Below are 24,494 nucleotides of genomic sequence, written 5' to 3' on the forward strand. Positions count from 1 at the left end.
GCAAAAAATTGCATAATACTTACTGTCTCTTGCCTGAGTGGACAACCGCTTCCTCCTCTCACCCCCCGTGCAGTCAGGCAGTCATCATTCTGGAAGAAGAAATATTTTAAAACTTTAATATGAAGTATTTTGATATACTATAATTTTGAGTATTTTCATGTCTACTGTAAAACTAAGAATTATCTGTAAAAAAACATTTTTTTTTGAAAAAGAAAAAGCAGAAGTGATGTTAAGCAACACTGAGCAATATTGGCTATGTAGGTATTTAGGAAAAAGATATTAAGTTTTTCAAGTATGTACACTATACTAAAGATAACATGGGGGAAGACAGGATTGATGGCTCTGCAGTCTGAGCTTGTTTGCATTGCAAACACTACAGTAGATGTTTAAGAAGTTGTTGCAGTGAACTTTAACTCTGAAACAGTATGCAAAAGATGTCACTTTCACATAATGGAGAATCTCAGGTTGGTCTTTGTAACCAGTACTTTCCATTTAATTTTAATTGTTCTATCTTTACCACTTACTCTTCTGACTTTCAATGAAGTGAAAGGAATAGCAGGTATATAATGTAATAATTAAGATGTGCCAGTACCTACAAATTTGATTTCTGCCAAATAATAGAATTCTTCAGTTGAAAGAAGATTTAGAACAGAAAAATTATGAAAATTAGCAGAGGCACAACAAATTAGAACAAAGGAAGGGATGGAAGTCCTTTGCTGAGGCTTAATTTTTTTCAATGGCCTATTTTTACAAAGAAAACCAGTTTCCCCTAGATTTTGTGTGCGTCAAAGGATACAAACTACAATACAGAATAGAAATATTACACAGCAATTAAAATATTTTAAAAGAGAAGAATCAAATGTGAGCTTTGTGAAGTAAACATTTCCACCCATAACAGATTGTTCCACATTATAAACAACATTTAAATTTGAGAATTTCTATCCAACATACTTCACCTTTTTCCTATTTTACAGCCCCTCCTTTAACTGTCTTTTGCGTGAACTTCTTTCTCTTCTCTTGTTTTTCAAAAACATGCATCTAAAATGTATTGCTCTTTTTATTTTCTGGGGTTTGGGGGGCTTTTTATTTTATTAGGGTGATCCAAGGAACACCATTACTGCAATCCTCAGCAGACTAAATGGCATTCTCTAGAACAGAGATTCTTGCCCTCCCATATATGAAAGAAATCACTGACTATCCTGAACACAGAGGTTCCATCCAGTCTCCAGACTGTTTCGGTATTGCCACGGGAGTCTCAGACACACTCAGTACATACAGATGACCACAGTATAAAAGTGAACAGTTGCACCCAGTTCTTATCATCTACTGTGACATCTAAGCCTACCACCTAAAGAGTTCTGAATAATTATGTACATACACGGAGGGGGGGGGGGGGAAGGGTAACTGCCTGATTTAGTAAACAAATTTTGAACAAAGACTGGTGGAGCTGCAGTTCAGAGTACGTGGCTTGTTCAGTGGTCTACTGGTAATTAGCACTGCCTTACAGGTTTCAGCTAATTCTCATTTTCCATTCTCAAGGTTAAGGGAACTGTGCAGGCAATGTGCTTAGCCTGTGGGATGGGAGTGCCTCCTGTTGCTCAAAAATGATTCATCAGAATTATTAGCAGTATTATTTAGGTATCTGGTTCAGGTACTCATATTGCCCCATTATTGTGTCTCAATCTGTCTCTCTCTTTAATAAAGTATTTATGTGCTCTCAAACACTCAACGTAAGAGCAGCTTGAGGAGAGTGAGCTGTTTGGAAATAACAAGCTAAAATCCATGAGTCATCCTGAGACTATGTTGAATGTTCTCAGACACTGGTTAAACTTTTAAGGCAACAACAATCCAGAGAGTTTCCTCTTAAAGAGATACTCCAAGTATGTCACGGGCTGCACACACCTTCCTCCAGCGGGAAAAGGGAATGGCCACAGCTGCCTACCACAGATGCAGCTACTGCAAGGCAGCAGAATTGGCTCTGGCGTGCCATGCCATTTCTCAAATAGTGCCAAATACGTAACTCCCAGCAAAAACTACTGGCCTTTCAGTTTAGAAACACAGTTTTTTAATGTGGTGTCACAAGATTAAGCAACATTTTCAGGATTCCAAAAAAGTAACAGACATACTTAAGTACATGAACACATCGTTCTTAACACAGTATTAATGTCTCCTCTTTATAATGCAAGATGGAAACTAGTTAATCCTTTTCTTGCATTGGAACAGACGTGGGGCTATAGTTATGTGCTGAGGAGTTGGTGGGGAGGCAAACCATCTGTGAGAAACAGGAACAAAATGCTTGCTGAAAAAGCCCGCTGTGTCACACTGCTTTTGGCGGAACAAAGCTGTTAGGAGCTTTCAGCTTAAGGAACATCCTCAGAAGAAGATAAATAGATCCAGAGTTCTATCTGAATAGATTCAGAGTTCTAGACCATGGAATATCACACTGGTTATCCACAACTAACCCACTTAGATAGCCTTGATATTTCTCACACAAAAAGAAACAAAAAATATTTGAAGACACTAACACAAAAGAGAGCATTGCAGGTAAGAGTAAACTGATAAATAAGTTACTGTATTAAGTGTCACCGATTCCTGATAATAGCACTAATTAAAATGTTTATGGCTTCTTTTTAATTGTGCAGTTTCAGTGACTATGGTAATGGAGGTTTTGCTTTTTTTCATTCAGATATATAGCGGACAACAGAATTTGAGCATTAGATAGCATTCATTCCCCTAGTAGAAGCAGCACTGGGTAAGAACAAGTGGTATGTTTTACTGCCTTTTCCGTGCAAATTTCATCATTTCATTTCTACCACTGAACAAATATATTTCAAATACCACAATATCAAAGTTTAAAGAAAAAAATATGGGAAAATGTAAAGCCTACTGGTGGTTTCATATGCTTCTTCCTTATATGTAAATATATTCATTGTAACAGAATAAACATACAGATTAAGTCCCACTTCTAATTAGTTATTAACTCTTAATAACTACACTTGGAAAATAAGTTTTTCTAAGATTAATCTTAGGCAGACACTACAAATACTGGAGTGAACCCCAATGTATGTGCATACAGGGCCAAAGTCACCCTTCCTCCTTTCCCTGTTGAGTGACAGACTCAGTGACATGAAGAAGGACAAACATTTCTCAGATGCTGCGCAGTGCCACTGCTTCTCTCCACTTCATCTCCCTACGCCTGCATCTGCCAGAATGGAAGAGAAACTGGGAGTGTTACTTGTGCAAACACTCCCGTGAAGACACAGGGAATGAATGTTAAAGCTTCTCTTGTCTGTTCAGTAAATCTGTGCCTCAGTGTGTAATAGCCTATGTTCTGAGACTGTTACTTTTTGGGAGTTTTGTTGTTTTTGTTTTGTGGTGGTTTGTTGTTTTTTTTTTTAAAGCAGACAAAATAAATGAACTTACAGTGCTCAAAAAAACCCCCACCACTGGCTTGAAAGTGAGATAGTATTTAAAACATTTAAAAATTTTACAGAATCAACCTGAGCTTTCCCAGTTGCTCCATTGTTTTAATTTTTCCTTGTGAACCCGAGGGCTATAAATTTATTTAATCCTCTCCTTCCCTAAGAATGGCACGCAATCACTTTACTCCAATAACTGAAATTTTAAATGAAACATTAAATAAGCTGAGACTTAACATAAAATATTCGAATAATGTTAGCACTGTCGTATTCCTGTTCTTGTTCTCTGGTCCAACTAATTGTGACTCCTAGCTCAGGACACCTAACTGTACAAATTTAGTCTAAGGGAAACAGAAGTACAAGGACAGTATTAATAGCTAAATTAAAATTATTCTAGAAGTATTAATTGATAAGAATAATGTACTCTTCTTTGGTCTTAATTAATCTGTCTGTAGACACTGTGAAGATACTTCCTTAGGCTTCATATGACTACAATCCTTATTTGATTACAGCCCTTCAATATTTAATGAGCATGGGAATCTATAATCTGCCTAGAGGAAAAGAACCAAAACTGTGCCAGGCTGCACTTTATTGAAACCTGCAATGTACAAACAGAAATCAGAAATGCAAACACAGCTGCTGCAGTAAAGCCTTGAGGGATGAAAAAAGAAAGAAAAGAAAAAAGGGAAAAAAGATCAATTCAGAAGCATGTGAAATACTCCAGCTCCTGAAATTATTCAAAACCTCTTCAACTATTTCATCATTTGTAAATATGCTACTTTCCCCAATATAAATTACTCAGTTTACCTGCACTTATACATTACTGAATTTATAGCAGAAAAAGTAACAAAAATACTCAAAACCTTAATTTAACCCTCTCAGAAAAAAATATTTTAAATTAGTTGCTGTTTAGTAGATTCCAAAACAGTTGATCCTGTAAATGTTTCTAGAGCTTGCTGTGATGGCAAACATTAAAATATTGATTGAAAAATTTACACTTTTTCTATATCGATGGCTAAAAAATTGAAAATGTGAAGACAAGAACCATTTAGTCACTAAAAAACAGCAATGTAAAACTGTACTTTCAAAATTTCTTGATGAATCCTATGTACCTTATGAGCCTTCCACAACTCTATTAACAGATTCTATTAAATAAGGTAGGTCCAAGAAAACCCTAAACAAGCCCAAACCAAAATCCCAAATTCAAACTGTAAAACACCTATAAATGATCGGAGTTAATTTATGTCCATTTCTAACCCTTCTCTGAAAACTTACAGTTAGCATGCAATTAAGATAGAATATTAAATCATGGTATTTTGTCTACGGGTGCAGGAGGATTAACATCTCCAGTACAACAGGCCCAACCTTCGAGAGCCACACATATGTTCAGTATCCAGAAGCACCACTTGCTCTTCCATCACTAGTCTCTCCATATTTAATCCAGGTTTATCAAACATATAGTTGGAATTAATTTACAGATTCTGTTGGATTTTTATTATGGTGATCAGGAAACCAGAAATATAATTATTAGAAGTTTCTAATCACTATTTAACAGATAAGCAATTAAATAAACAGAGGATAGCTGTGATTTCACTTGTTACAAAAAGGTGAAGTGTGAGTAAACAATGAAAACATGGTGCTGCAAATAGGATTCGATTTCAAGTTATCGTCCCAGCTTTCTCTCCCTACTTATCAATGCCTGTATTCTTAGTAATAATCAGAAACACAGGACTGTGATTTTAGCTTATTTATTTCTAAACAAGAGAAAGTAAATAATGGAAAAACATAAAGTTTTAATTTGCAGATATCTGATCTTGCTACCAGCTGGCTGCAGCAAAAGCTTATTTGTCCATGCAGACAATTTGCTTGCAGATACCTCTTTTGTGAATAAAGGAGGATAAAAAAAAACCCTCTCCACAATGAGAACTTGTGAATAATGACATTTTATAGTTAAACATCAATTTAAAAAAATGCAAAGATAGAATTCCTTACCGTCTGTAGTCTACCCAATAGTGTTCGGCTAAGAGGATTTCCTACTGGGCTGAAACACCCTGTGAAAAGAAAAGACTGTGAATTTTCTGCTTGTTATCCTTTTCCATCGAATAAACCATTTTATTTTAAAATCATTATGTTAGCAGGATATATTTGACAAAATTCTAATGAAAAGCAGCAGCATCTTTCAGTCACAACTATGCATCCTTCAGTCAGGAACAGTTGGAGGGTTTATTTAACTAACAGACCTGACACAAGGTTAACTAATCCAATATTTCCATTCAAATGATTTGGAGAAATAGCTCAAGCTATGTCCACATGCCACCTCGTGCTCAAAGCTGACACTATTATCTAGGCTGTATTGCTTTTCTCTTCATTGAATTTCTGAGTAATGCATACAAAGTTTTCCAACAGAAATGATCACAAAAACTCTCAAAGGAATTACTTCCTTATTTTATCTGAAAGAATAACTATGCCTATTCAGTAGTTCCCTTTGATCATCTGAGTTCCTATCACAACACATCTTGCTGTTTATTTTATTCACTCTCTACATAGTGCATTTGAACAAGTACTTGTAAATTCTTTTCTTTTCAAACTATTATGTTAACTACTAAGCTCAGGAAAATCCTTTCATCATCTATGGGTTTATCTTTTTGTTATTGGTCTCCTCAGCTGTATACTTAAGAAAACATCATAAAAAGAAAAGATACAAAAATCTGAAAACTGTTGAACACGACAGTGAAAAATGCTACCGCTTCACTGGAGAACGGTTTCTCAAGTATAGAGATGCCAGACAACACAGAGTTAAGCTCACTAGATTTTCTCTGTGAGACACTAGATTTGAAACAAGTTTTGTTTTCAAAGAGGAATAAGTTCTGAAAACTCATTTTCATTTGCCACTCCAAAAGCCTACTCTTTATTCAGATACTGGGCTCCTCAAGAGGACTTTTGAGATTCAGAATCCCATATACTGGCACAGCTCCACAAGGAAGCTTTGCACAACTCCACCTACAGTATACATTCTAAAGCCTAGTGGTTTTGACTTTCACAGGAGATTTAGTCATAAATGTTTAATTATTAAGATATTTAGATATTTCTAAATATAATAAAAGCTGCAAGCTCAAATAGTCATAGTTAAACCATGCTCCTGCAGTTGTTCTGCATGTGAATAATTTTGTACTTGTGAGAAATCCCGAATAAGTGCAACAATCGATTTTTCAATTTTATTAAAATTTTGTGATTTTAATTCCAAAAAAGCTTGTATACATTCTGAAATACTTCATTTTGAAAGGCTTACTTTGATTTTTATTACTTTTTTTCCCCATCTCTTTTCAGAAGAGGAAAGAGATAAAAATAGAAACAGTTTTCTCAATTCAACCCATACTCAAAGACAGTAGACCTGAAGCTTACACCCTTTTTCAAACAAGCTATTTGCTTATTTGAAAAGCTCAGCACTAACACCAAAAGTCAGTGGGGATATTACTCCTGTGAATATTGTTATCTACATACTCACACAGTTACAAAAGCTGCTACAGAGATGATACTACATACGGATATACTATTACATATAAGTGTCGTATCAATTCTGTTGAGTTAAAAAACCCAACAAACTCAAGACCAATAAAATGTCTGCATGATAAAAAAAGTATTTTCTTCTTTAGACGTTTAAGTATTCTACCACAGGATTTTGAATTTGAGCATTGTAGCACTGTACCAGTTCACACAAACCCATTCTAAGGTAAAAGCTATATAAAATATGTGATGAAAACAATTGCTGGTTTGGAAAAATCTTCAAACTTTAATTTAAAAACAAACAAACAAAAAAATCTGTATTTTTATCTGTAATATCACTGACTTTCTTGTTCTCCTAAGGAAAAGATTTGTTAGCTCTAAGTACTTCTGGACTGTATGTTTATGTGTCTGAATACTCCTGTGCAGTGTCTGTATTTAGCTGCTTGTCAGGTGAAAACTTTATGATTAGACAGATATCCCCAACTAAGCCTCAACAAAGGGCAGTGCAGACCGGTTCTGCTGCAAGCATAGGAAAGAGAGAGATGTGTAACTCTAAGATGTAAGGCATGCTGTACTGAATTCTAGCTGCTGGCACTGGTTTTGACTTAGCGTTTTCCATGACTAGAGCCTTCTTCCAAAACAAGCAGAAAAGTCTTATTATTTCACTTGAGGTGTAAACACTAATTAGACCACATTTGGGTCCAAATAGTCTACACTCCACAGAGCCAATGCTATTTGTTCATATTGATCATGCCCGAACCAGTCTTTAGAGTTATCCGTTGTTTTCAGTTATCAAGCATTCTCTTTAGTAGCTCCTACATTCAGAAGAGTCATATAAAAAAACCCAAACGGTTCAAATCTTCCTTGTTCACAAAACAAGGTCCATTCAGCAAGCAAGGGAATATCCATCCCTTCTTTCTCAAATAATGCAGTAGATTTTCAAAGCAATTTTACACAGCTATTGGCTTGACGTGGTTCCACGCTTGATGAAGCATGTAAATCACACCGAGCAGGTGTGACTAACAGCCTCAGCAGTGCTTGCTTTGGTTATCTCTGATCCAGGCTGTGCAAACTTTCCAACTACTATAGTGAGGTATTGAAATTGAGGTCAGGATTGCAGAAGGGTATTTCCACTTCATCCAAAAATGAAGTTTACAGGACACTGTGACCTGTTGGAACTTTCAATTAGCCTGAGCTTATATAAAGGTCATTAAATCCCTTGTAAGGTCAAACCTGAAAAAAAAAAAAAAAACACCCAGGTTAATCTAGTCTGTCTAATCACAAGGATGCTTCAGAATCACTAATGGAGAAACATTTTTGTTGATTCCAAGGGTTTACTGGAACTCTCCAACAGTCATCTTTCTTAACAGTATTTGATGTCTTCACCTTCAAAAGCCTGTATGTCTTGAGAAGCTAATCTTCCCTATGAAATCTGAATTACTGTATTTCCTACTACTCTGCATTGATTCTTCAGTAGTCTCCTTTATATGGAATTTTACATGAGAAGAACAAATTATTTCTATAAGAACCTACTGCTAATGTCTAAATGCAATGTTAAATGTCTCAAAATAACAGATGCGATTGCTTTTTCTCAAACGATCAGAATTTTCACACTGACACAATTTAACAGCAGGACAGATCTTTATGGTCCTGGTAATTCTCTTGCTACAATTACCTTGTGAGTCCAAGCATGTGCTGACTTTAGGTAAACACCTACCAAAGAGTTGGTATCTTTCGAAAACCATGCAGCTGTCTGCCTTGAGAGGGAGTCTGAAACTGTATTAGTTTCCTGTACAATTTGAACAGTGAACTGAAAGTCTATCCTTAGTTCCCCTGGATCACTTCTGGCAATATATTTTCTGGCAGTATAATTGCAACTGAAGACAACAGAAACCAAGTAACTGTCCTCCTGTCCAAAACACATTGTCTGTACTACCAAGTTCCCAGTTTTATTGCATGCTTTCACTGAAAAACTACCCTTTGCTCTAGATAAGCATGTTAATATGATCAAATTCTAAATAGTTGGGCTGAAATACACAGGAGGTAGATGAGTTCACTTCCAGACAGATTAGACTTATACAGAAATTTATATGATAACAGCAACAACACCCCAAAATAGCACTAGTGATAATTAAGAACACCTCCTTTTAAATAATAGAGTCTTTAGCTATTATATTTGTTTTATATTAATAGCAAAAGAGCCAGAACAGGAAAAAAAGCCCTTCTAGGAGTCACAGAATTCCACTATTATCCTACTGGAGTGTCTACAATCACCTAGTATTAAATGTTTATGTGAAAAATTCCTCTTAATAGAGGCTGAGAGAACATTCATTACAGAATTTATGTTTTAATTAACTTTTCAAAAGAAGGCTTTTTCTCCCTCCGTGAAATGCTCCTGATAATTTTGTTAATTAATAAAGGTATTTATTAAATAAGCATCATAAATGTCTAAGGATTCCAGTCTCATGGAATCTACCGTTAATGAAATCATCAGAAGTTCATCCTGGAAAAATTCTCAGAAAAATCACAGAACACCAACAAACAAATACATAACTAAGAAAACTGAAAAAAGTTAATATTCAGACATTGCTGTGATAAATCCCTCTAAAGCATGCAGAGAGAAAAAAAATCTTACCAATTCCCATTCCACATTATTCTATTTTTAATTGAGTTTTACTTTAAGATTATACTAATTATCAATGTCTAAAAAACCCACAAACAAATCCTGAAAGACATGAAAATAAACTATGCCTCTAGGGAATGATATTTCTTATTACAAACATTCTTCTTATAATTTATATTGTGGCCTCTTGCAACATGGCACAGTTAAAATAAACAACAAACACCAGGAAAAAAGTCAACTCAGATATGAGATGAATATGTGTATATCAGCTCAGTCCTCTTCCTACCCTTCTGTGGCTTTAAAACCATTCCCAGTAAACAGAATTATGTTCTCAGCACAGTCGCCTATTCAAAAGTATGACCTTTGTGACCAAAAGATCTTTTAGTATGCAGTATAATCTCTACTTTAGGCTTCAAAGGAAAGTTTTGAGTGTTTTAAAAAGTAAAAGCTTTCAGAGCAGTATTATTCAGTTCTTTCTGTAATTTTATTTTTCAAGCTAGGTATAATATAAGAGAAAGAAGATCATTTTGTAATGATCTAAATATATATTAATCTTCCCTCAAAGGCTTTATCCTCACAACAATTATGCTTTAATAGATCAAACAAAATTCATTAAATAAAAAAAGATTGTTTATATATTGGATAAGAACTTGTTTTCCTTTACTTAAACACAGGATCACAAATACTTTCAAAACCCACCACAAACATTTTCAGATGCAGTTCACATAAAATTAAAGGAATGGATGCATCCACTAACACAAGTGTACCTTTTTGTTTCACCAGCAAAACAGATGTTTTACTAATATCCAATGCTGTAGGTGAAAACCTACAAGTTCTGCTCTACATAACTTAGTCTGGCACCTATGATTTTGAACATACTCCAAATTGAACAGGAGAACGGATAGGACCAAAGTGTACTGAAAACTGTTTCAATGGAATTTAATCTGTATCACAGCTTTTAGAAGTACTTTGGAACACACTTGGCTGAAGGTAAAGTAAGACAACTACACTCAAAAGCAGTTCAAAGTGAGATAAGGAACAGAGTATTTTATTATTCTTTCTAAATTAGTGTTCTCATTATACAGTGTCAAAGGAAATGGTTCTCTTCAGAGCCTGTATCTTGCAAGCCACTTAAAATGTGTATTCTCAAAATAGACGGTCCTCACATGCTATGTTTAAGTATATATACAAGAATGCTGCGATGGCATCGCTACTTCTACAAACACCTGTAAGATTCTTGCAACGTATTCTTCACTGACAGAAGTCTACTCAACGCCAGGTGAGTCCACGCTTACTGGCCCTCTCCTTGCTTTTTCCCCCCACTTTTTTCTTCTTTTAGAGCATCTGGAAAAGACTGAACTATCTCCACAATGTCGTTCTCATTTTCTAAGTGGGATTCCAATTTGTTAGCCTAATCTATCCACCTAAAACCAAACCATGAAATCTACAGGACAAATAAAATCTCTCTCTGTTTATTGTCTTACTTTTTATAATTTCTATAGAGAAACTTCTGTTAGTTTATTTTACCAGTCAGATATGAGGGATATTTTCATGGTATATATACTTAAAAAAAAAAAGGAGAGAGAGAGAGAGAAGCCTTAGCTCTGCTACTGCCAGATGTCAGTCCTCCGGTTAGTGCAGGGATTGATCTAGATAGCAATGACAAAAAAACCCAGAACAAACAAACAAACAAAACAATCCCCTTCCCCACCCCCATTAAGCCAAAACAGACCTGTGCTGATAAGTGGAAAAGCATAACTTCTTTTGTTTCCCTTTCCCATCCCATTAATACAATGAAAACTCGTAAACTAATAAAATAACAGAAACTTGGGAACTTATGTCAATAGATCAGGCTGTGGTTGCCATTCAACATACTATATGATACAGAAAAGTCTGCACAGAAGAATAAGCTTTCAGTAAAAAAGTATACAATATTTACCTTTTTAACCAATTGTTTACTAAATGTTGGTTAAAAACAGTCATCTAGAAAAGTAACTCTAGGGAGTTACACAATTCAGTACCATGCAGTTCCTCACACATTGCTGCCGCTTCTTTCACACCAGCACATGATTTTTCAGAGGATGCCCCAATTCTAGGTATTAGGAGACCTCTGGTTTCTCAAACCATGAGTCAGTCACAGTCTTCCTAAACAGAGGAAGACAACTGGTCTAGCATGCTTAAACACAGTAACTTTCTTATCCAAGGGCTAGTACAGCTACCTCTAGCTACTGCATCTCTTTGTCTCTGATTCCCCAGCCCAAATGAGCAGTACAACCTTGTGGCAGACGTAAGTGAAAACTGGAACAGTGGAATGGAGCAAGGCTTGAATTGACAGCTGTAGATCCACAGAAAAATACCTTCACTGTAACATCAACTACTTTCAATCCTCATATAAGAGACCTCAGAATCAGACAGCACTAACACAAAAAAAACCCCTATGCTTCTGGCAGTGCCATATCCTACAATATAATTATATCTATCATCAGCCAAAAGAATGTATAGAGATATTCATTCAAGGTTAGCCATCATTTTCATTCCTGGTTCAAGGTGTACAAGGTCACAAACATGTATTTGCTCTGAATCTTAGAATAATACTTCAGAAGCAACTATGGAGACAGCCTGTCAGCAGCTTTGAGGAGAATACTGTTTCATAGTAATATATTTATGCTGTACTAAGGCACAATGAACAGGCAGAATTTGGCCCCTATTTACAAAAGGTATAATGAAGTAAAAACTATTGCATCACAAAAACAATTAAAAAATCCAACTTTTTAATTAGAGATTAAAATCAAATACATTTAGTAGCCTACACACCCACCTAATTATTTCTGAGTAATCTTATCTAATCATCATCTTACATTTTTCTTGCAAATGTTAAGTTTCTACAGTACCATATATAAACAATGCAAGTAGTAGCACGTGTCTCAAGCATTCTTTTGAAGTAAAGAACATTTATTGAATTCATGCTAATCAGGAACGTGCTAATTTATGACAATCTCTAACGTTACATCATAATGGCAGCAGATACAACTGAAAATGAGCAGGGTTTGTAGTATCCGTTCTTTCTTTCTACAGTGTAGAGAACAGAAAGTGACTCTACAGCAAACATCAATAAGCTTGCACAGATATCATCAGCATTCTGAAATCAGATTGGCAATATTATTTACAAGTTCTGGATAGCAGATAAAAAAGATGTAAGGAAAATGCAGACTATGACGCATACCTTGTATTAATAAGAATTATTTTTCTTCTAGTGTTATAGATATCTTGAGAAAGTCATTATTAGTTTTGCTAAGCTCTCCAGGACTATTTAAAAGCAAACAAACTAAATTAAATTTGAAAAGAAACTTATTTTGTATTACATTAAATAAAGCTTGTGGTGTTTCCCTATTGAAAAATACTTCATGAAATATAGAAACTGCAGTCCCTTAGAGTTGTGAATGTCCAATACTGAAGTAGCAACCTTCACTTTTGGGTTTGGTCATATTTTTGCTTCTGCATTAACTAACCCTCCCTGAATCAGAGGAAATGGAGCTCTTAAGTAGGACTTACGCTTATCTGTTTCCTAAAAATATGTAGTACAGTTAAATTCTGTTTAGTAATACAGTTAAATAAAATTTAACTCTATCTGTAACTCTCAAAGTCAAGTATCTACTGACCTCAGGAGGTCTACTCATGTCTTTAAAAAACATACTTGACTAGGGATAAAATACAAAGAATGAAAATTATGCAAGGAAGGAAAACAAAGTAATTTACTTTGCATGGCTCCTCCCCACAACTGAAATTCAGCAATGGCTAGTTACCCACAGTTACTTAAACCAAATTAGCCCGTTGCTCTACAAATGGAGAGCTGTAAGAAAATTTGCTTAGAATACCACAAATACTTTTCAAAATAAGCCATTAACATTTTTGCAATGCAAAGTCTTCTCAGCCAAGAAAAAATAGCCAGTTACTGTATGAACTACTGAGTTTCTATATTACCGAGTAGCCTGACAATGTCAAATGGAGTCTTGACTGAAAAAAAAAAAAAAAACAAAAAAAACCTGCTTGAAGAACATGTGTAGCATTTTTTTCTAACATTTGCATTCAAGGAAAGATAGTATCAGCAACATCATATGCAATATACTGGAAAAAATAAGTCAGCTTGGTATTTCAGGCCTTTATCATGACCGGAATAGCTAGTTTGTACCTAGCCTACTTTATCCATTAAATTAGCACTTTCAGCCAGTACTGAATATTAATTTTGAGAAAATATTACCAGAAAATTCCATGACATTACCAAACAATTCATAAATTATTAAACTTGAAAAATGCAGGACCACTGGCAGACACTAAACCAGGAAACCAATATATAAGAATTTTAATATGGTCTAAAATCAGAAGTAAGAAAGAAAAATTCATAGCAGATCCAATTCTCACTGCATTTTCAAAAATAGAAGGCGATGTCTTTAAAATACATTCCCAAGTTTGCTTTCCATTTTGTAGTTCAGAAATTAGATTGGTCAGATATTTCATGAGAATATGTGTGGTGAAACTGACCTACCACATTGTGAGTTTTTGTGCATGCACACTTTTGAGTCTTCAAACAATTTATGGACAAACTAAGAAAAGTCGTTCTACATATCAGTGATTAGAACATGTATAAGTAAGTCTTTTCTAGTTCATTTCCAACTGTATGTGGAAATAAAATAATGGCCTGTAGCAACTTTGGTAATAAAATCTGAATACACTTCCTTGTAAATAATATATGACAAAGTGCTTGAGACTAATATTGGTATCATTGAGTACAGAGGAAAATAAACTCAAAAATTAAGTCCAACATTAAAGCAACACGTTGCAGATCCACTTGGGCACAGATTTCAATGATGCTGATTTTTCAGTCTCCTTCACCTACAAGGCCCACAAAGTTTTCTAGAATGTAACAGCAACCTGCTACTACTTTTACAGCAGGGGCCTTTTAGAATGCTTTTTAGAAAGTATCACTACTGCTATGCTCTCGGCCTTCAGCCATCACGCAAGTACTCTAGCAGAAGTTACACTGGTTATACAAATACATGGATACCAAATGTTATGCTACTTTGGAAAAAAGTAAAAGAGATGACCTAGCCTTTAAGGGCTGCCTTCTAGTACAGGAGACCCTGGTAGAAAGATCAAATTATCACTTGACAAAGAGCTGAAAAGCAGTCTGTTATAGACAGATTTTTCCTTGGGTCTTAGGCAAAGGATATGCAAAACATAAGCATGGAGAGGAAACTGTTTGCAAAGAACATCACTAAGAGCCAATACTCCCTTTCATTTACAAAGAGGTACCTGATCTGAGGAGAGGTAAAAAGACAGAAAACCAAGACAGACAGGTTCATAAAGAGGAAATGTGCCCAGCTTTATGAAGCTAAGACCATGTTTCCAGAACTCTGGCTATCCTGGAGAGAACAGACTTCTCTCCAAGGTTCAGTCAGCAATCCAAATCACCGCAACTGGTATTAGAAGAAAGTAAGACTTTACACTATCTCAGCATCAAGCCAGCAAGTAGAAGTTACAGTCCTATCCAGTGAATTTGTATCTTATTTGTATAGGAATTTTACAAACAAGACTATTTTGGACAGAAGTCTAAAGATGTAAACAGAGTATTAATGAAAATTAAATTTAAATGAATACAGAAATATAATTTGACTCAGTATTTTCTACAGTATCATGAAATACAATTTGATTAAGTACTTAATGTAATAACATCAGAGCTTTCTTCACATCATTACATGGGTAGTGCCAAACTGATAAAAACTGCAGTATTTTAACATATAAGCTTAATTACATCACCCATCCTCTCTGGTTTGACTAACAGCAGCAGCTAAAGTCACCGCATCTCCAATAATTCAAAACCCACACAAAAGCAGCAACTGTTAAGTTTTCCCACTCATCAGTAAGAAAGGGGATTATTGAGGTTAGGACAGGAAACTCTTCTCCATAGTTTATTACGAAGGTAACCCATTTCTATACATTATGCATTGTGAAAGGTATCTAGGTTTCTTTAAAACCGACTTAATTGCTAACTGCTACACATCTGTTTCTTCAGAAGGACCAAACAACTGTACAAAACACAGAAAGCTGTCTAGTAACACTAAGTCTGAAACTCTCAAAACATATGCTTTAATAGCCTTGTTCACATAAAAGCACACAGTTGCTAAATCTTCCTTGATGGTTTTTTCACATTCGCATGTGCCAAATTACTAACTCAAGAACTGGTGATACAGACAACCCTGGACACACCTTGTTCTCTTTGCAGGATTCCTGGAACTTACCCTGAATATTATTTGTTTTGGTATGAAAATCTGATTTGCAGGAAGAGTCTTAATTCAAACTACAATTTCAATTGCTGAAGATCCTTTCCATGTATGAGTAGACAAAAAAACATGGAAGTGCCCTTTATACTCTTTAGGACAAGGAAAACAACTTTACAATAAAGTACTGTTATCAAGGTACACGATGTGTATATTACAGATGTGTATTAAGTGGGCACTGCATTCACAGTAGCACCATCACCTTTCTTCTTCTGTTGGTTCTGCTTTTTATACAGAAGCAGCCAAATCTGAAGCAAATTTAACTGGGCTGAACATATTGTCAGACTGAACTGCTGGACACCAAAGGTGAAAAGTTACCACTAATTAATCAATATATAGTTTAACACACCAGTTCTGAATACATTTCTAAAATGAAAAATTTCAAGAGTGTGACTTTGAGTCCTTAAAGGAGATAAATACCAACTCAGTTTTAGCTTGTACCTGGCTCATAAGAGAAGTTTTTCAACTAGCAACATGCACCATACAGAAGTTAAAAGAGCTCTGTTAAAACAGATTCTCCTGAACAAGTAGAGGAGGTGACAGACCTCACTGATACCTCCTCTGAATTGAGACAGCCTAAAAAAAAAACCTTCAAGGACAAGACCATCCTTTTTTATTACAGAAGTGAACTCTGCTTAGATATGACCATCCATAAATGAAAATTCAAAGATGCAAGGAGTAGGAAAACAGAGCCTATTTATGATCTTCACTCGAAAACAGTACAAAATATGACATCTTACCAAGTGGATCTTAGCAGTTACAGTCCTTGCTAGAAAAAAAAAAAGAAAGGCCAGGGGAATCATTTCTTATGCTCTACTGGTGAATAGTGACAACCAGACGTTTGGCGCAAGAATTCTCAAAACATTTTCTCCTACTAGGCAATTTATCACACCAAAAGATGCTCAACTTATATTATTAAGTAAGCTCCAATTTTCTGCATTTTATTCTTTGTCATATTAGCTACACCAGTCTGCTTCCTTTGACAGTCAGGCTCTGAATGAATTCCAGAAAAACCTGTATCAACATATGTCACTGCAACACCCTTTAGCTAATCTGGAGGAAAAAAATAATCAGAGGCTCCAGAAGCTCGCATAGACAGCTGAAGTAGAGACAGTGGCCCTCTATTCAAAATAGAAGATATTGACAGGATAGGAAAAGGGGATGTGATATGCTGGAATCAATCTTCGGGTGAGAGATACAGTTTCAAATACTATCTGTTATACAGTCTGAGTAAGAGTCTTCTGCAGAAGGACTGCCCAGCACAGCAAAGCCTGGGGTCAAGTGAACAGAAGAGACTCTGAAGAGTTTTACTGAATTTGCCTAAGCGTCATTCAGATCTTTTTTCTCTGCCAAGGAAGTAAAAACTGAAGAAACTGAGCCCTAATTGTGAGGGAAAAAGATGCAAAGGAACAGATTGCACAGGTTCCTTCCTCTGGAGCGTGCCATAAGGTTGCAGAAAACACCTAAACACAAGTTTTCAGGAGTAGAGTTTTAAGGCAATTCCATCACCTCATTTGAAGCCAACAAGCAATGAATCACTGTTCCTTACAGCGTCCAGTGAGCAAGAAAGCAAGCTAACAGTGAGGCAGCAGGCTCCAATGAAGTTCTCATTTCATCTGGATCAAAGCAGCACACTGAGGCCAGCACTGTAAATAATACCGAGTCACTAGATTGTCTGACAATAGCAACATGTAAGTCACGCACCCATAGAGGCCTTCAGTTCTCTGTATGTGCCTTCTGCTTTCTTAATGCTTTCCTAAGCCACCATCATCTATCATTAGTTTCTATAGGACCAACACAATCAGTATCAAACTACACTGGTAACACAGTCTATTGCAGAGCATAATATGGACCACAGACACCCAAAGTTAATTTAAAAGGCAATAGATTAGTAGAATGAATCATGCTCTCACTGAACTTGGTGCTTCAGTAACAAGGGTAACAACAGCTGCATATGAATCCATGAAAGTTTAGTTGTTTCACACAGATAAAAATCTATCTACAAAATTAGCAAAGGGTTTTTAAAATAGTTGAAAAAGTATGTATGTATACCAAAAAAGAACAGATAATATATCAATATATCTCAAAAATATGTTTGGGTTGGGTTTTTTTTTTTTTTTTTAAACGTACTTGGGTTTTGCTCAATTGTCAAAACCAGGAATGAAGTCAAAGGACCTAGGTCTCTTCTTTGGAGAGGGAGATGCTTCCCTACTGTGCACCATGGCTGCTACTGGGTCTTTTGCACAGTTGTCCCAGCTCCTCTGGAAATGATAGGAACAGAAGGATTGAAGCAATGCAAGGAGGGATTGATCTCCTCATCTTACTCAAGCTTACTGTTGTACAGACAGCACCCTCACTGACCTGAACTTTCTCCTGGACAGGGAACTGATACTATATTGCACAGCACTTAGGCAAAAAGAACTGTTTCCACCTCTGAAACCAGCTAGAATTGCATTTAAGCATGCACTTTGTCAACACTGTCTTGTGGCTAAATAGCTCAAAAATTACAGACAAGCTCTATTTGAAAGTACAGACAAGCTCAGACTGAAAACAGTTAACAGGACCTCTCTACTTAGGAATTAATTAGATTTGGTCGTTTTAGGATCCACATAATTGAGAAAGTAAGGGCACACTCAGGCCAAATCACTGTTGGCAGAGTCTTTCCACAGTACTACGTCACACTCTGATTTTGCAATCTGTATCCACTGCTGCCAAGCAGAGAGTAATGCTTCATTTAATCCACACCCTTGTATAATTTGGCTCAGAGTACTTCCTTTAGCCTGAAGGCACAGCAGTAATTACCCCAACATACACCAATTTCAAGTAAATATAAATGGTGTTCTTCTGATAAAGTTTTTGGAATCTTCAAAGATTGCTGTTATTGTGCTATGTATTTAGCGTAATTTTTAGTGAAATATTTTAATTAACTTGCCTAGAAGAGACATGAAAAAGAACATATAATAAGGGAACATGGGTATCTTTGATCTCAGTATAAACAATTCTAGCAAGTTTAACCAGAAAATACAAACTCTTCTGTCATTTATAACATCTTATCAATCAGATAGAGGAAACTGGATAACCAACCCTTTAAAACAGAAGAACTAGACTGTCATTAATGTTAATGGTTTTGTCTCTATGTCTTTACTATTCTGTTGGAACATTTTTGTGGTTAGATCAATCTATTTATACATCTTTTGTTTTCAAATTAAAAAATCATTTTTACTATTCATTTTACAAATGTAAACACTCAGCTCTTCTACCTTAAACTAAGGTCCTGTATTTGTGCCTTGAGTCAAAACTCTGACATTGGCAACTGACGTTGGCGGCACAGTAGGGCCACAGAGCTCCGAGGAAGTTCCTTCCCCCACAGAATTGCCTGAGCTACCTGCAAGCCATGGTGAGGGCACAGCTGTGTCCTGGTACTCTTAATTTTTATTTACTGCCAATGCAGGTGCAAGGTGGAACATCCCAGAGATGGCTCTAGTGACTGAGCAGAAGGAGTAAGATCAGGGAAGTACATGCAAAGGTTGGCTGAAGGTGACAACAGAGCCTTCATAGTCTATTTGCACTGAAGAAACTGAGACACAGTTTCTTCAAAATGTAAATGGTATAGAAAAATAGCTTAGAAAAGAAACAGAAAGGCATTAAAAAAAATAAAAATCTTGTGGCGGATGTTTCTATTGTTTTAAATGAAAAATAACTTTGAGAAAAAGATTTTTAAGTTGGATTTTTCAGTTCTTCAATTCTTCTATGAGCCAATAATAATAATAAAAAGTTTTATTTCCTTTCTCCCTACTCTCTTATGCTTTTCCCCTAAGTAAAAGCGAGAGATACAAATATCTTAAAATGAATGATCATTTTCCCCAGGGGAGTTCCCATTCAAATTAGCACACAGACATATATAAAGAACATTTTAGACCTGATGTTCTTCTGCTTTTGGTAAAAATATTTTTACCTAACTTCAGTGTAGTTAAGTCAGTTCTCACTTGCTGTGGTGTTTAGCTGGTACTTTGTCTCTACTCAGTTCTCTTATTCTCTTTTGAAAAATAAAGAGAAAATCTGGTAATTGGATCTAAAACTTAATCCATTATCAATATTTCTCTGTGACTATGCAGTGCTTTAGAGTTAAAATAAAACCTTCTAACCACAGAATCATCTAGGTTGGAAAAGACCTTGAAGATCATCCAGTCTAACCATTAACCTAACACTGACAGTTCCCAACTACACCATATCCCTCAGTGCTATGTCGACCCGACTCTTAAACACCTCCAGGGATGGGGACTCCACCACCTCCCTGGGCAGCCAATTCCAACACCTAACAACCTGTTCTGTAAAGAAATGCTTCCTAATATCCAGTCTAAACCTTCCTTGGCGCAACTTGAGGCCATTACCTCTTGTCCTATCACTTGTTACTTGGTTCAAGAGACTCATCCCCAGCTCTCTGCAACCTCCTTTCAGGTAGCTGTAGAGGGCGATGAGGTCTCCCCTCAGCCTCCTCTTCTCCACACTAAACAACCCCAGTTCCCTCAGCCGCTCCTCGTACGACATGTGCTCCAGACCCTTCACCAGCTTCGTTGCCCTTCTCTGGACACACTCGAGTAATTCAATGTCCTTTTTGTAGTGAGGGGCCCAAAACTGAACACAGTAATCGAGGTGCGGCCTCACCAGTGCCGAGTACAGGGGCAAGATCACTTCCCTGTCCCTGCTGGCCACACTATTTCTGATACAAGCCAGGATGCCATTGGCCTTCTTGGCCACCTGGGCACACTGCTGGCTCATGTTCAGCTGGCTGTCAATCAACACCCCCAGGTCCCTCTCTGACTGGCAGCTCTCCAGCCACTCCTCCCCAAGCCTGTAGCGCTGCTGGGGGTTGTTGTGGCCCAAGTGCAGCACCCGGCATTTGGCCTTATTGAAACTCCTACAGTTGGCCTTAGCCCATCGCTCCAGCCTGTCCAGATCTCTCTGCAGAGCCTCCCTACCCTCGAGCAGATCAACACTCCCACCCAACTTGGTGTCATCTGCAAACTTACTGAGGGTGCACTCAATCCCCTCGCCTAGATCATCGATAAAGATGTTAAACAGGAGTGGCCCCAAAACCGAGCCCTGGGGGACACCACTCGTGACCGGCCGCCAACTGGATTTAACTCCATTCACCACAACTCTTTGGGCCCGGCCATCCAGCCAGTTTTTTACCCAGCAAAGCGTTTGTCCATCCAAGCCGCGAGCAGCCAGTTTTGCCAGGAGAATGCTGTGGGAAATGGTGTCAAAGGCCTTACTGAAGTCAAGGTAGACAACATCCACAGCCTTTCCCTCATCCAATAAGTGGGTCACCCTGTCACAGAAGGAGATCAAGTTTGTCAAGCAGGACCTGCCTTTCATAAACCCATGCTGACGGGGCCTGATCATCTGTTTGTCCTGCACATGTTGTATGATGGTACTCAGGATGAGCTGCTCCATCAGCTTCCCGGGCATCGAAGTCAAGCTGACAGGCCTGTAATTTCCCGGATCATCCTTCCGACCCTTCTTATAGATGGGCGTCACATTGGCCAGTTTCCAATCTGTCGAGACCTCCCCGGTCAGCCAGGACTGCTGGTAAATGATGGAAAGCGGCTTGGCGAGCACCCCAGCCAGCTCCTTCAGCACCCTTGGGTGTAACCCATCCAGTCCCATAGACTTGTGTATGTCTATGTGATAATGAACGTAAAGGTTTGGTTAATAGGAGAAAATAAAAAAACAGAATAATATACTCAAAAAACTAGCAACTAAGGCCAAGTTTGTAGACCTAAAAATTGCTCATTTTCTGCACTTTCTCATCAGTTTTCAAACATTATTGTTATCCAAACTGGCGGGTGGTGGGGGTGTTTAAGTAATCTGGTTTCCAAAGAAGGAAAACATACATACTTGATCCAATAAAAGAGTTAGAAGTAATTGAGTTCTACAAATTACAGTAAAACATGAAAATTCTGCAAGGTTGCAATTAGATACTTGTTTAAATAACAAAAAACAATTCAGATTTCTACTTTTAGGAATGCAGAAGAAAATTATAGGCAAAGTTTTCAATTTTTTAGAACACTGTCCTATTAGAATAATTAAATGAAAAGGCCACATTTCAATAAAATTCCATCCCTTTAAAAATGTTAGACAAATTCTCTTGAAAATTTTTTAAAAGTTAAGTTTCTGAAATGCATCAGTTCTTCAAATACATGACAGAGCAGGAAAAAAGCAAATTGCATAACAACATAGAAGCATAACTGAGAAGTGAGAGATAAGTATTGGGTACATATTTCTTTCATCTGAATGCACATTCACCCTTTTCAAAAACATGACATAAGCTACTATAAGCAGACTGTAGCTTGCAGGAAGCTAACCATACTGCAAGCTTTTCTTCTCATGTATTCTTAGACCACTTTCTATTTTGGCAGCACCCCTACAGGACATACTAATAGTGTTCTGTATTTCCATATACTTTAAGACTAAAAGACAACTGGTAGTAGACTACGAAATCAAAGGTATTTCCCCCACCGGACTGCCTGATCACATTGAGGCCATTATAACTATCTCATAGTGAACAGGAAACTTGCATTTCTCCCTCTGTAGTAGTAAGGATAAATAGGAAAAGATAAACATATCAGGCCACCATGGAGAAGACTACTAAAACCCTTTTGCGCAGGCCTCAATGTCACTTCACTATTTTCTTAATCAGTATCACAAAAAAAGCCCAGCAGATTCACTGATACTAATGAAATCGAGAGACCGTGAGATTATTAAACCTTACCTACCTACTTTTGTAAGCACTCTCATATATAAAAGTAAGGGAAGTTGGTTTCCATCACCACCTATTCCTCCTAACAGCTTGTATTCTACTCAAACCACTTTCAACTAATAGCGTGGGTACTGAACCACTTCTAGGTGTGTATTTGGTACTCTTCACCACAATATGCTCCTGCCCCAATTTTCGTAAGTTGTATCTCAGAGTGACTTGGACATTATGGCAAATTGCTATACCATTTCCATAGATCTGATCTGTGCAGCCCTGCAGGCTTAATTGCTTTCCCCATCACAGCAAATCTAAATGAAGCTGTTGGGTGAGCTAATGAGGCAACACACATTACAGTTTAACAGGGAACGGATATACTCAGATTCTTTCAAGACAAAATTGAGAGTTCTTTTCTTATGTTTATATTCTCCACAAGAAGTCTTTTACACTCAAGCTATTTCTCTTAAAAAAATAAATAGGAAGAGATTTCACTCCTACTTTAAAAATTGGTAAAATACAGTATTTACAGTTAATATATTAGGATCAAAAGCAAGTGACATGTACATATTCAGTGACCTGTGTGCCGTTCAATTTTCTTGCATGGATTGGACTCCAGTAAACAGGTTTCTCCAACTGGCGCTCCTAGTGGCACTTCCACTAAACAAAAATGGCCCCCCAAGGTCAGCATTATCTAACTTCAGCACAGTAGTGAGGGAAAGCCAACAACACTGCTGGCTGTACTGACTGCTTTCTCTTAGTCATCTTCTGTCTGTAAACCAGTTCTTTCAGTCATCTTTGAAAATGCCACCAACCTGTATCCAAACACAGCCAGAGATATACCACAAACATTGTATTTCATGTTATACTTGGACTATATAGTACATATACATGCAACCTTCAATTAATATATACTCTCATCTTTATAAATATCTCTTCAGTCTCTTGAGGATATTTTATTACTCAAATTAGAAAACTAAGCGATTCTAATAGTAGGACTGAATTAAATTGTTCATTTGATACATTTTCAATGATAGTTTGCATGAGGCTTTTTTCCCCTAACAATTTCTTAAGAGATGAAAAGAATAAGGTCACACTGAACTAGCTTTCTACACACATTCTTCCTTGAGCAGCACAAAATAATGTCAGAAATAAGATAAATACCCTCAAAACAAAGAAACAAAAACATTAAAGTCCTCCAGGACTGTGGCAGTACTGAAGATAGATGTTATAGAGTTGGGAAGAAAGTATGAAATACTGAAAAAAAGTAATCAATGATACCAACATACATATGAAGATGTAACTTTTGACAGTGCTTCTGCAGTATCTCTGCAAAAATGTGAATTCTGCTATTTGATGTACGTCCTTTTTCTGCCTCTAAAAAACCAAGAATCAAAATAGTATTTTAAGAGCATTTAGTCGATGCATAAATATTTTTGATATCTTTGATGTAGAAACCTATTTCACTGTTTGCTTGAGACTGAAAAAAGTTTTAAATATTCTATCAAATATGACGGAGGACTTAAATACAAAGTCAGTTTTGTTAATATCTTCAGAGAGCAAGAAAGATTGCTTTGAAGCTTTCACTTTATATAGGTGGAAAACACCTTTGATTGTCAGTTGTGTTAATGGAGAGAAAATTTCTAATTGTTCTCAACCCTGCCAAAGCGTTGTGTTTTTTGTTTTTGAGATTTTTTTAAAGATACAAGAACCATCACGTTTCTAGCACATACGTAATTAATTTTTAAGAGCAAGTTTAATTAACTGGTTTTATTGAAGTCAAAATTTTAGTGAAAAGATATGCGCAGTATTTATAGTAGAGCTTCAATCTCCCACATAGTTAACAATTAGGGTCACTG

General features: G+C 36.6%; 1 protein-coding gene across 12 annotated transcripts in view; it reads right to left on the reverse strand.

Annotated features, from left to right (window-relative positions):
* AHI1 (Abelson helper integration site 1) overlaps positions 1-24,494 on the reverse strand; it is a 97,102-nt gene that overhangs the window by 17,394 nt on the left and 55,214 nt on the right. For 8 of the 12 annotated variants that reach the window (XM_074862589.1, XM_074862586.1, XM_074862590.1 and 5 more), the window contains 2 exons: positions 5,412-5,470; positions 24-89 (listed from right to left, as the gene is read on the reverse strand). In XM_074862589.1, coding sequence (XP_074718690.1) covers positions 24-89; positions 5,412-5,470 — 125 coding nt within the window. Of the gene's footprint in view, positions 1-23; positions 90-5,411; positions 5,471-23,280; positions 23,451-23,924; positions 24,013-24,494 lie in introns of those variants that run through there. The other 4 variants (XR_012628152.1, XM_074862595.1, XM_074862596.1 and 1 more) reach the window with 4 other exon arrangements.

This window comes from Strix uralensis, chromosome 3, assembly GCF_047716275.1.
Source record: "Strix uralensis isolate ZFMK-TIS-50842 chromosome 3, bStrUra1, whole genome shotgun sequence".
Lineage (NCBI taxonomy): Eukaryota > Metazoa > Chordata > Aves > Strigiformes > Strigidae > Strix > Strix uralensis.